We start from the raw sequence: 12,090 nt of genomic DNA on the forward strand, positions 1-12,090 counted from the left end.
ACAAAGGTGAAAATGGGGATATAAATTGTAGATTTCTCAAAATTGGGTATATTTTGCCACTAGGGTGAATCATGGGGTGAAAAATAGAATTAACTCTATTATACTCCCTCTGTCCAAAAATAAGTGTCGCTAACTTGTACAAAGCTGTACCAAGTCAGCGACACTTACTTTGGGCTTTGGACCAAGTGAGTGACACTTATTTTGTGACGAAAGAAGTATTTGCTTATGCATATTTGTAAAAATATTTATTAAATATAAGTAGAATAATTCAAGCGTGGCTGTGGTGTGTTTATTTCTATACATGATTGGATGTTGAGGTCGTCTTATCCTTTTTTTATATATAATTGTATATGGTCTGGTGACATGCTTGTATTTGCATGTTGAGATAAATTCGCTAATGAGATGACTCTCGTATATATATATACAGGATTACAAAAAAATGGTTTGAACATATAGTTCACATGCACACGAGAAGAACTTTCGGAGAATGGACGTACATAAATTCATAAATCGCATGCAGAAATACAAACACGGGCGGGCGGGTGGGTGCATACGTACGTACGTAGATACATCAGGAACACTGTTGCACCTGCCATGGGCTTAAATGATTGGGGTCACTCACCGCCACCGGTCAGGTCGGTCTCCGTCTCCCCACTCACTCTCACCCGCCCGCATCATCAACAAAGCTAGCTACAGTAGCTAGCTAGCTCCCCCCAGCTCAATTCCGTCCCCTCACCCCCACAGCAGCTTTCCCACGGCTCCCCTCCCCCCTCCGCGCGCCCGTGCCGCGGCTATCTACCCACCTATATACACACACCCCCGCCCACCCCACTGTCCCTCCTCCCTCTCCTCCTCCTCCCCTCGCCACCACACCCAATCGCCCGCTCGCTCCCTCGGCTCGGCGTCGATCGATCTCTCCTTCTACCCGAGCTGCTCCGTCGTCCGGACGGCGCCGTCGACCGCGTGCTTGCCAGGTGAGATGTGTGGTCGATCTTCCTCGTACTGTAGCTCCGGGCCCTCCGGCGGCCAGCGGCTAGCTGCTGGTTGTGCGGCTGAGGTGACCGCGGTCCAGCGCGTGCGCGCGCGCGCGTGTGTCAGTTTCTTAGCTGATGCTGCTGTGCTGCAGCGGCCGAGCTCAGCAGATTCAGGCCGTCTTGGATGCCACGCTCTGGTCCGGGCCTGCACCGTACTCCAAGCTAGCTCAGGACCAGCTGCTGCCGATCCACTTCGATTCCCCCTTTAGGAAACCCTAGTGTCAGATTTTCGTGCACCCTCGAGAGAGATAGCATGTACAGCTACAGACTCTCGCCGATGCTTAGCTTGATTCGTCGGCTCACCATCAGCTGAGCTGAAGAACCATGCCGCGAACTGATGGGCAGCTAGCTCACTGGCTGGCTGCTGAGTGATAATTAAGATGCTTTTGGTTTCAGGCAGCTCCGTGTGTACTAACGGGCGGCCGTCTCGCATGCAGATCTGAAGTCAAAGCAGGAGAGGACGGACATGCAGGGAGCGCCGGTGGACAGCCCGGGGGCGGCGGAGGCGGCGGCGCGGCCGAGCCGGTACGAGTCGCAGAAGCGCCGGGACTGGCACACGTTCGGGCAGTACCTTCGCAACCACCGCCCGCCACTGGAGCTCTCGCGGTGCAGCGGCGCCCATGTCCTCGAGTTCCTCCGCTACCTCGACCAGTTCGGCAAGACCAAGGTGCACGCCGCGGGCTGCCCCTTCTTCGGCCACCCTTCCCCGCCGGCGCCGTGCCCGTGCCCACTCCGCCAGGCCTGGGGCAGCCTCGACGCGCTCGTCGGCCGCCTGCGCGCCGCCTTCGAGGAGCACGGCGGGCGGCCCGAGGCCAACCCGTTCGGCGCGCGCGCCGTCCGCCTCTACCTCCGCGAGGTGCGCGACTCCCAGGCCAAGGCACGTGGCATCGCCTACGAGAAGAAGCGCCGGAAGCGCCCGCCGCCGTCGTCGTCCCAGAAGGCGGCCAAGGCCGCGCCGTCCCCACCCCCACCCGCCTCCACGCATGTAGCAGCGCCGCCCCCAGAGAGAGCCCCGGAGGTCCTCGTCGCGCGGGCCGTGCCAGCGCAGGGGCACTACTTCATCCCGCACCCGCAGCACTACATGCACGCCCATTTCCTGATGCCAGGCGGCCACGAGGCGGACGCCGCCGTCCCGAGCAGCTCCAGCGGCAACAGCAACGGCCACAGCAATGGCCACAGCGGCGGCACCGGCGACGAGATGGCCATGGCGATGGCGGCAGCGGCGGAGGCGCACGCGGCGGGGTGCATGCTGCCGCTCTCCGTGTTCAACTAGCGAGCTTTCCGGCCGCATCCATGGATGCGATCCTAGCAAAAGCAATCGCAAGGTAGGGCTTAAGTAAGTTAATTCGGAGGTCTATATATCTAGCCGTAATCTTGATCGATCATTGGAACGATGGAAGGATGAGTGTCATCGAGATCGATCGATGAACGTACTATTGTTCTTCTTACCAACACTATTCACCCTTTTGGCTACATTTCCTGCTGGGAGCTAGTGGTGCTCCTCCTCCTTGCTACTGTAGGGTTTCTACTTTCTAGCAGCGTTCGTGCATGCTTGGTTGATTTGTGTATGCAGATATAATTAATCCAAGCCTCGATTGAAATGTCAAGGGGATTTCCACTGCTAGAATGTGCACTGCTGATCGATTGATTCATGGCTCCATGCATTTAATTTGTTGCGTTCTTCCTGTCGTTGAACAGATCTTACTGATGTGTTCCTAGGATTTTAACTTGTTCTTATGACTAGCATTGTCATGACATTTTCTGCAGAATTTTGCGTCATCTGTATGTTTCATCTTTCTTTTATTTTGCCTTGATTTCTCGTATGCTTTCACTGTATATTTCTCTATCTGTGGGCAAGAAAAATCTTGATTCATATGATATGATGTCGGTTGCGTGCTTCCAATTGGTTTGCACGTTGGTGATCAAAAGGATATCGAATTTATATGATAAATCTTGCATGGATTTGCATAGAAAATCCACACAGCTACCATTGAAGTCTTTGCACATTTCTTCATTACAAGTGGGGCCTAAGACCATTTCCGATGCATCTTCTCTTAACACCATATCTTAATGCATGTTAGATGTTTGGTATCTGACAGGGGTTTGGTATTTCATTGTAGACCCTACTTTTATTAAGATTATTTGAGTCTAATTGGATGGTAATATGAGAGTTACTAATATATCAATCATTTGGGTGTGGAGACCATATCTAAGATAAGAGACAGTTCTATATCTCTCGCCACTAGATATACGCCACACAGACAAAAATCATACTTATGTGCTGTGCTGGGCAAAGAGATGGTACACTGGTGAAGCATTTGGAGCGGCATAAAGTATACTTTTTACAGTTTTCAACGCTGTAGATAACCATATGACGATATGCCTATAAAAGTTAAAATAGACCTCACAACTTGTGTCTTATGTGTAAGATATAGACAACTTACCTACAAGGGGAAAATTAGCGTTGTAGGTGCCCCTGTAATTAAGAGCATTTACAACTGGACGCCTCGTATCCACCCTAAAAGCAGGGGTGGCCTGCCCGGCCACGAATTTGGCACCCAACCGGGCCGTGCAAATCCAACCCAAATGTCGGGGCTCTCCGGTAACCCTGATAACCAGCCAATATATGGGGCAGATATGGGGACATCTGGACAGGCCGCCATGTAGGACTGACGGCTGAGACTAAATACTAATACTTGTTGGATTGACGAGCACCTCCACCGGTTTAGGTGATGATGCATTATTGCGCCGCCCAAGCGACCTAGTCCGGCTTACCAGGCAACCCTAGTCCATTCTTACCCTCCTGCCTGCGATGTTGCTTCCCCCACCTATCCCTATTCCACCATAGTCCGAGATCCAACGTTGGTTGCACGATGGTCCGCGACAAGGTGACCTACTACAAGCTCTTGATGCCGGAGCGCCAGGCGGAGGAGGAGGCCCGCACCGCGCATCGCGCCACACGCATTGCAACCGGTATGCATTCAGATAGTCCGGAGGAGGAGGCGCAGAAGTAGGAGGGCGAAGAGGCGGAGCAGCGGGAGGGGGGGGGGGTAGGATGAAGATGATGAACGTGAGGAAGCGCCAGACCACTAGGAGGAGGAGGATGAGTAGACAAATAACGACATCATCTCGTTTTATTCCCTTCCTTCCACCTTTCGAAAATCTAACACAGCTCCTACATCTAGCATTATTATTGTACATGACTTCAGAAGAATCTACCATGCCTTACATGTTGAGTGGCATATCTAGGGACTTCTTGATCTTTATAATTTCGAGCATATTTAGTGAAAACTCGGTTTCTTCACATGATTTTTTCTGTGAAAAGGACATTTTCATTCAGTCGGTATACTGAGGTGATACAATTGCACTAAGCGAATGCCCGCCTCTACATAACACGATGCACACAACCAAAATGTTCCTTAAACTAAGTAAAATATTTTTTGCAGTGACATTTGCAACTCTTAAACTAAGCAAAATATTGTAAGAAAAATGTTTGAAAACACATAGTGAGGTTCATGCATGGTATCCATAAATTCACAACTAGATGATACCTCTCACATTGTTGCAGGAATGTTCTGCAATGCATTTCAGTCATATTTGGTTGTACGAAACATGAACACTTGGAGTAATAATATGAGAGTACATTTGAGTTAACGTATTTGTTTATAGTACAGTTGAAATATTTATTAAATATTAATAGCATAAATGAATGAAAATTCACATGCACTTTCTCATGTTGAGGTGGGTCTTTTCTTATGTATTGTTGCATGTGTGAGGTGGACTTTTTCCCTTGCAAGTTGCATGCTGAGGTGGCATACTTACATGTTGAGATAAATAGAGTGAGAGCTAGCTGTTTTGATACAGACGATAAGAAGTTAAACATCATATCATGTACGCAGATAAGCTCAAATGTCTTAAGGGCTACTTAGTATGCCAGTATGTCTTGCACATATAAATTCACTTCTTTCCATTGGTCAAATATGCATTTGATTTTTCTACTTAGCTTTCATAAGGTATATATTTCTCAAATTTTGGTGCTCGAAGCCCTACAAAAAACATAGAAATCCTTTCCATTCCTTTGCATTCATTGCATGATTTCTAGATAAATTAATAAACTCTACATAATCAGTTAAGCAGAGTCGTCTTTTTCTTACTTGATTTGACCGGCCATCTTTTTTTTTTCTTGACTTGATATTACCTGTCATCTTACTACTGAAGTGAACGTACGCGTGGCATAAATTGTAAATGTGCATATGCATGAGATAGGTGTGGTTGACAATCTTGAAAGGTTCCACGTGTTAGATAGTTGTGGATCATTATCAGTTAAGCAGTGTCTATGTCAAAAATCAAAGAGTTGTACCATGACAAGAATCAATGTCAGAGGTCTATCTATATCGAGCCGAAAACTTTGAAAATCTTGATGTAATTAGTACTACTAGTTTCATCATGGATCTTTGTATGTATTTTGCCTAGTCCAAAGTTCGGATCATTTGCTAAAAGAAATTGACGTCTTTGCATATCCATTTTGCGCACGTCCGTCTCAAGTGGCCCATTGACCTCCACTACTCCCTTTGCTGGAATCCCAATCGCAGGTAGCCACAAATCCACAGACGCAACCCTTTGTCGGCCTAGGGGATTGAGAGACGTCCAGTGGAACAGTTTCCATCTCAAATGAGGAAAGGAACGTATCATGGTCAATGCTCAACGGCCGTACGTATAATTGGTCGAAATGTCGACGTGTGTCTTCCCGCCGAGGCTGATGGAACACCTAGATCGCTATGATGCCATCAAAGCCATGGCGTGGGAGCCCGTCTGCTTTCCTTGTGCCTGATGATTAGGGCCAAATGGGCAATGGATTCTCAAATCATTTGATTCCTGAAGAGACCGGACGGAGAAACACGAGGGTACGCACGCAGCACTGTTCTTCTTCCTATTTTTGCGAGGGTGGCACTCATTAACCGCAGGAAAAAGAATCGGTCTTTTGGTATACCACGTCCAATCGGTCGCCAGCCTGTGGCCGGTGAATTCTCACTGGATTGTTCGCCAGATTGCTTGTGTCTTGTCTTTCGATGGTAAGATAAGTGCACACTGGGGTACCCGTAGCTAGGTAGGATAGGTGCACACTGCACAGTGGCCTGCCCAGGCCAAGTCGATGTCACATCTGTGAGTGAACTCCAGTCCAGGGCGCAGTAGCGAAGTCTCTCATCTGGTAGTTTGGTAGGAGTACATAGTAGTACTAACCAATTACATGTACACAGTGGCGTATTTTGTTCTGTTTAATGAGCATGATTATACATGAATTTGCCTTGGCTGCCAGAGTGTATTTATGTACCCCCATCATTTGCAAAACAGAAGATGTATGGATTTTACACAGTATCTAAGGAGCGGCTTTAACGATCAATCCTTGTGTGAATATGTACGTACGTAAACTATTTTTCATGAAAATGTTAATGGTACATCTTTTATCTAACGCGCGTAAATTTTGGTAGCACTAGCAAATATACTACAAGTCGGTAGCTTATACGAGTTATACATCTGTTTGACGACATAGTTAAGCATGTACTTCCTCCATCCAGGTTTACTTGGGCTTCTCATATTATCTGTAAACTTGTACTACAAATTTAACTAAATGAATCTAAATTATATGTCAAAAAAAATTGAACAGTTGAAACCTCCTTTAAATACAAATCCAACAATAAACTTTCTGTGTCATATACATTGTATTTTGTTAGTTATGTAGATGACCAAAGTTTTACCCAAATATGAAGGCGCCCAATATACCCGCATGGAGGAAGTAACTTTTTGCAGCTGGTCATTCACATATGTCATTCATTTGAGTAGGTAAGGAGTAGTACTACAGGGAGGTTTGAGTCATAGTACACTTTTCACCTACATGTGCCTTGGCGCAGGTCCCATTTACCGACATAGGTAACCATGTAAATTTTTTGCAACTTGTCGTTTACAATGCTTTGGAGTAATATCGAATATAAATGTGCAAACAACATAACAGGAAGGGGGCCTATCTCACCCACCTGAGCAGTCTTTGTGAACACACATATACAAACAAAGCAAGGGCTCTCGTTTTCAAACAGCACAGTCTCTCTGCACGGCACACCATTTTACTACTGGTAAAACAATTGCAGACCTCCAAAACAGCACCTTGGTCATTGCATGCCCAAAACCTCAGGCTTAATTAATTATTAGTTGGAGTAATTTGATGCATTCAAACAGAATAAGATGATACCCTATTGGGAAGCCTGACCTTGCACTGTTCTATGTCTTCGTGACCAACAGTGCTCTTTCTCTGTCGTCTTGCTCCAAGAGGCAAGAACCACACAGGAGCAGGACCCTAGGTAGCCAGCCACCCACAGTATTAGACTCGAGTTGACCCGGTACTACACATCCATGACATCCAACACAAGGAGCACAGGGTGGTCCTGAGGGCAGAGCGATGCCAATTGCACACACCGTAGCAAGACAACACGTAGTGGTGAGGCCATGGGAAGCAATTGCATGCATGCACACATATGATTGTCATGTGTGAATAGCGTAGCCTTTTTAACATATTGCAGTGCATGATCTAGAATCTAGTAGATGCTGTTGGTGCATGCTTTTATATTGCATAGTGCAAAAGGATAACCTTTGGATGGTCATGTAACTTTGGATGGTACTAATGATCTTGATCCTGCTTTTGTTGTAACTTTTTTTATTTGGCCATGTACCCAATTGTTCTTTGTCGCCTTCCTTTGTGTACTATGCTTCTGGGCAGGCACTGTTTAATTTTATTATTGCATACAGATATGTCATGTCAAGCGTGGGGCAGAGAGCTAGTTTGGATTTGGTTAATTAACCGGCATAAACGTCTTGTCAGCTGGGATGCGACCAAGTATTGCTGTAATGTCGCCACGCGGTAGGACATGCTCACTCACGATCTCTTAGATCCTCATGTTCCTCCTAGTTAGCCCGTCAGAAACCCGAGGTTTTTTTAATATATTGTGTTGTTTATTTTATCAATGAAAATTTCAGAGAATTTCAAAGATAATCTTCGTGCTAAAACATTCAAAGGGGAAATTAGTTTTGAAATTTCAGGCTTCATGGAGCTTTTAAAAAAATATTCAAAACATCAAATTCAAAACTTTTTTTGGAAAAAAAATCCACATGTACCACTACAGGAAAAATATTGTTTCCGGAGTACCTGGAATACAAATGTCAAGATTTAGAGAGAGAAGGTGAAGTTGATCAAGGTCGCCGGATGATTAGATTAGGAAAAATAACAGCGTAGGTGAGTCTGGGTTCTTCGTGTACTAGTAGTATGGTTTTGCACGCCGTGTCTCTTGGTTGAGTCCGTCTCATAGGGCTAGACCAAGAACTTAAAGCTCGTGAGCTTCATGAGCATTCGATAGTTCGGCTCGCTAAGCTTAGAGCTAACGAGCTTCATGAGTAGCCCGTTAAGCTCATTACTAACTACACAATATATATTTTCATCTTACATGATAGAAATTTCGTAGCATCTCAGCCCAACGATTCAATCTAATCGGCATAGAAGGCAACAAAGTAGTGTAATTTTTTTGTAGTCACCATCATCCTTCATGAAAACCATACCTACACACTCATCCTACATACCGTAACATGACATAATCTCTTAACAAGGGCTCACGAGCTTCAAATGAACCGAGCCGAAGGGTTTTCTACTCGTAACGAGCTGAGTCTTAACGAGCATGAGCTTAACGAGCCGAGCTGAGCACCTCGTTAATCTACCCATCATGCCAGTGTGTATGTCCGGGTAGGCTTAGAAGTCTAAGTTAGAGTCAGACTATGCTACATATATAGGTAAGCTAGCGTGATCGTTAGGTCGGCAGCTTCGTGTATATATATGTACAATATTATACCCGAAAAAGGAGTAAAGAACCTTTATTTTTCGAGTCAACCTCTAGGTATGAATGACAAGAGACAAACGACGTCCAATAATTATGTACAAAACTTGCAGAGGCTGACACGGATTCCTTTCCCTTACCAAAAGACGCCCAATAATTATGTACAAAACTTGCAGAGGCTGACACGGATTCCTTTCCCTTACCAAAAACCATGTTGTTTCTCAATGCCAGGCTCTCCAGAAAATGAATATAATTAGGTCACGCATAGTAGGGATTAATTCATCCAAAAGAATAAGAAACCAATCAGACAGCCAGACTATCCACTACAAAAAAAAGACACATCCGCGACATTTTGGGCCGAACGAATTTTTTTTCTGTCATACATATGACACTTCTATGACGATAATTGTGACAAAACCCGGTATCATCATAGATGTGGTGGGCTCCTACTTCTATGACAAAAAATCATGACAGAAAATGGGCTTTTCATCCTGGGCGGGCCGGAGACGCAGCTGCATGACATTCTTTGGGTCGTCCATGACGGAAAAAACCGTGGTAGAAGCGAGGGCGAGGAAAATTTCGGGGAGTTCCCGGTTACGGTGGGAGGTCGGGGGCCGAGCGATGCGCGTTTCTCTCGTACACGTACGCGCGTGTGTGCGAGGCGTTGGCTCTAACTGAACCCGAGCGAGGCGTTGGGCTCTAACTGAACCCGAGCGATTGCACTGCAGGCTACGCGTTACTGAACCCGAGCGATCAATCGATGGCTGTTAACTGAACCCGATCGAGCGATTCCTTCGCTACTACTGCTAACTGAAGCCGATCGATGCTGCCTCTGGGATGAACAGTGAGCGTTGCCGGGGGGGGGGGGGGTTTGGATGAACAGTGAGTGGTGGCATTGCCTCTGGATGAACAGGACCCCGTGGTGTGGTGGAGGGCTGGATGAACAGTAGACGGTGGAGGGGTGCCCGTGGAGGGGTGGTTGAACAGGACCCCGTGGTGTGGATGGCTGGATAAACAGTAGACGGTGGAGGGGTGCCCGTGGAGGGGTGGTTGAACAGTAGCCGGTGGAGTAGCGCGCGGTGGAGGCTGGATGAACAGGAGTCCGTGGAGGCTGGAGGAGGTCGACGGTAGCCCGTGGAGGCTGGAGGAGGTCGACGGTGGAGATGAACAGTATCCCGTGGAGTCCCGTTTTGCGGTACGCCACACCCCTCCCGATGAACAGGACCCCGTTTCGACCGTAGGAGGTCCGTTTCGTCCTTTTTGCGGTACGCCACACCCTCCCGATCAACAGGACCCCGTTTTCGACCGTAGGAGGTCCGTTTCGTCCGTTTTGCGGTACGCCACACCCCTCCCGATCAACAGGACCCCGTTTCGACCGTAGGGGGTCAGTTTCCTCCGTTTTGCGGTACGCCACACCCCTCCGATCAACAGGACCCTGTTCCGAACGTAGGAGGTCCGTTTCCTCTGTTGTGCGGTATGCCAGGCCTCGTTTCCATCGCCTGTTCCGTCCAAGCCCTCCCGATGAACACGACCACGCACTCCGTTCCGACCCAGCCGGTTGGCTCCCACGCGTTCCATTGCCTCCCGATGAACACGACGCATTTCGTTGCCTCCCCATGAACACGACGTATTTCGTTGCCTCCCCTTGAAATATGCCCTAGAGGCAATAATAAAGTATTATATATTTCCTTATATCATGATAAATGTTTATTATTCATGCTAGAATTGTATTAACCGGAAACATAATACATGTGTGAATACATAGATGAACAGAGTGTCACTAGTATGCCTCTACTTGACTAGCTCTACTTGACCCCCCCTTTATATAGGCCCGGGGGGGGGGGGGGGGGCGCCGGCCCCTAAAGATGGGATCTCAAGGGGGGGCGGCCAAAGGGGGGGAAGGGGTTGCCTTGCCCCCCAAGGCAAGGGGGAAGTCCCCCCACCCTAGGGTTTGCAACCCTAGGCGCATGGGGGGGGGGCGCCCAGCCCACTAGGGGCTGGTTCCCTTCCACTTTCAGCCCATGGGGCCCTCCGGGATAGGTGGCCCCACCCGGTGGACCCCCGGGACCCTTCCGGTGGTCCCGGTACAATACCGGTAACCCCCGAAACTTTCCCGGTGGCTGAAACTGGACTTCCTATATATAATTCTTCACCTCAGGACCATTCCGGAACCTCTCGTGACGTCCGGGATCTCATCCGGGACTCCGAACAACTTTCGCGTTTCCGCATACACATATCTCTACAACCCTAGCGTCACCGAACCTTAAGTGTGTAGACCCTACGGGTTCGGGAGACATGCAGACATGACCGAGACGCCTCTCCGGTCAATAACCAACAGCGGGATCTGGATACCCATGTTGGCTCCCACATGTTCCACGATGATCTCATCGGATGAACCACGGTGTCGAGGATTCAATCAATCCCGTATGCAATTCCCTTTGTCAATCGGTATGTTACTTGCCCGAGATTCGATCGTCGGTATCCCAATACCTTGTTCAATCTCGTTACCGGCAAGTCTCTTTACTCGTACCGCAATGCATGATCCCGTGACTAACGCCTTAGTCACATTGAGCTCATTATGATGATGCATTACCTAGTGGGCCTAGAGATACCTCTCCGTCACACGGAGTGACAAATCCCAGTCTCGATCCGTGCCAACCCAACAGACACTTTCGGAGATACCCGTAGTGCACCTTTATAGTCACCCAGTTACGTTGTGACGTTTGGCACACCCAAAGCACTCCTACGGTACCTGGGAGTTGCACGATCTCATGGTCTAAGGAAAAGATACTTGACATTGGAAAAGCTCTAGCAAACGAAACTACACGACCTTTTATGCTATGCTTAGGATTGGGTCTTGTCCATCACATCATTCTCCTAATGATGTGATCCCGTTATCAATGACATCCAATGTCCATAGTCAGGAAACCATGACTATCTATTGATCAACGAGCTAGTCAACTAGAGGCTTACTAGGGACACGTTGCGGTCTATGCATTCACACATGTATTACGATTTCCGGACAATACAATTATAGCATGAATAATAGACCATCATCATGAACAAAGAAATATAATAATAACCATTTATTATTGCCTCTAGGGCATATTTCCAACAGTCTCCCACTTGCACTAGAGTCAATAATCTATTTACATTGTGATGAATCGAACACCCATTGCGTC

The 12,090-nt window shown here is 47.7% G+C and overlaps 1 protein-coding gene across 2 annotated transcripts; it reads left to right on the forward strand.

Moving 5' to 3' along the window:
* The first annotated feature begins 822 nt into the window (after nucleotides 1-822).
* LOC109767846 (protein G1-like1) lies at nucleotides 823-2,661 on the forward strand. 2 transcript variants are annotated; one of them, XM_020326571.3, is made up of 2 exons: nucleotides 823-974; nucleotides 1,472-2,661. In XM_020326571.3, exon 2 carries the CDS (start codon nucleotides 1,501-1,503, stop codon nucleotides 2,305-2,307), a length of 807 nt encoding a protein of 268 aa, XP_020182160.1. In that variant the 5' UTR covers nucleotides 823-974; nucleotides 1,472-1,500; the 3' UTR covers nucleotides 2,308-2,661. The 2 variants fall into 2 exon arrangements, with proteins under 2 accessions (XP_020182160.1, XP_040250733.1); XM_040394799.3 differs by having other exon boundaries at nucleotides 839-974; nucleotides 1,431-2,661.
* Nucleotides 2,662-12,090: the final 9,429 nt, after the last annotated feature.

The sequence above is a fragment of the Aegilops tauschii genome, chromosome 7 (assembly GCF_002575655.3).
Source record: "Aegilops tauschii subsp. strangulata cultivar AL8/78 chromosome 7, Aet v6.0, whole genome shotgun sequence".
Classification (NCBI taxonomy): Eukaryota; Viridiplantae; Streptophyta; class Magnoliopsida; order Poales; family Poaceae; genus Aegilops; species Aegilops tauschii.

What these genes read in the sequence shown, in the direction of transcription:
- LOC109767846 (XM_020326571.3), top strand. Translation starts at nt 1,501, where the DNA reads ATGCAGGGAGCGCCGGTGGACAGCCCGGGGGCGGCGGAGGCGGCGGCG.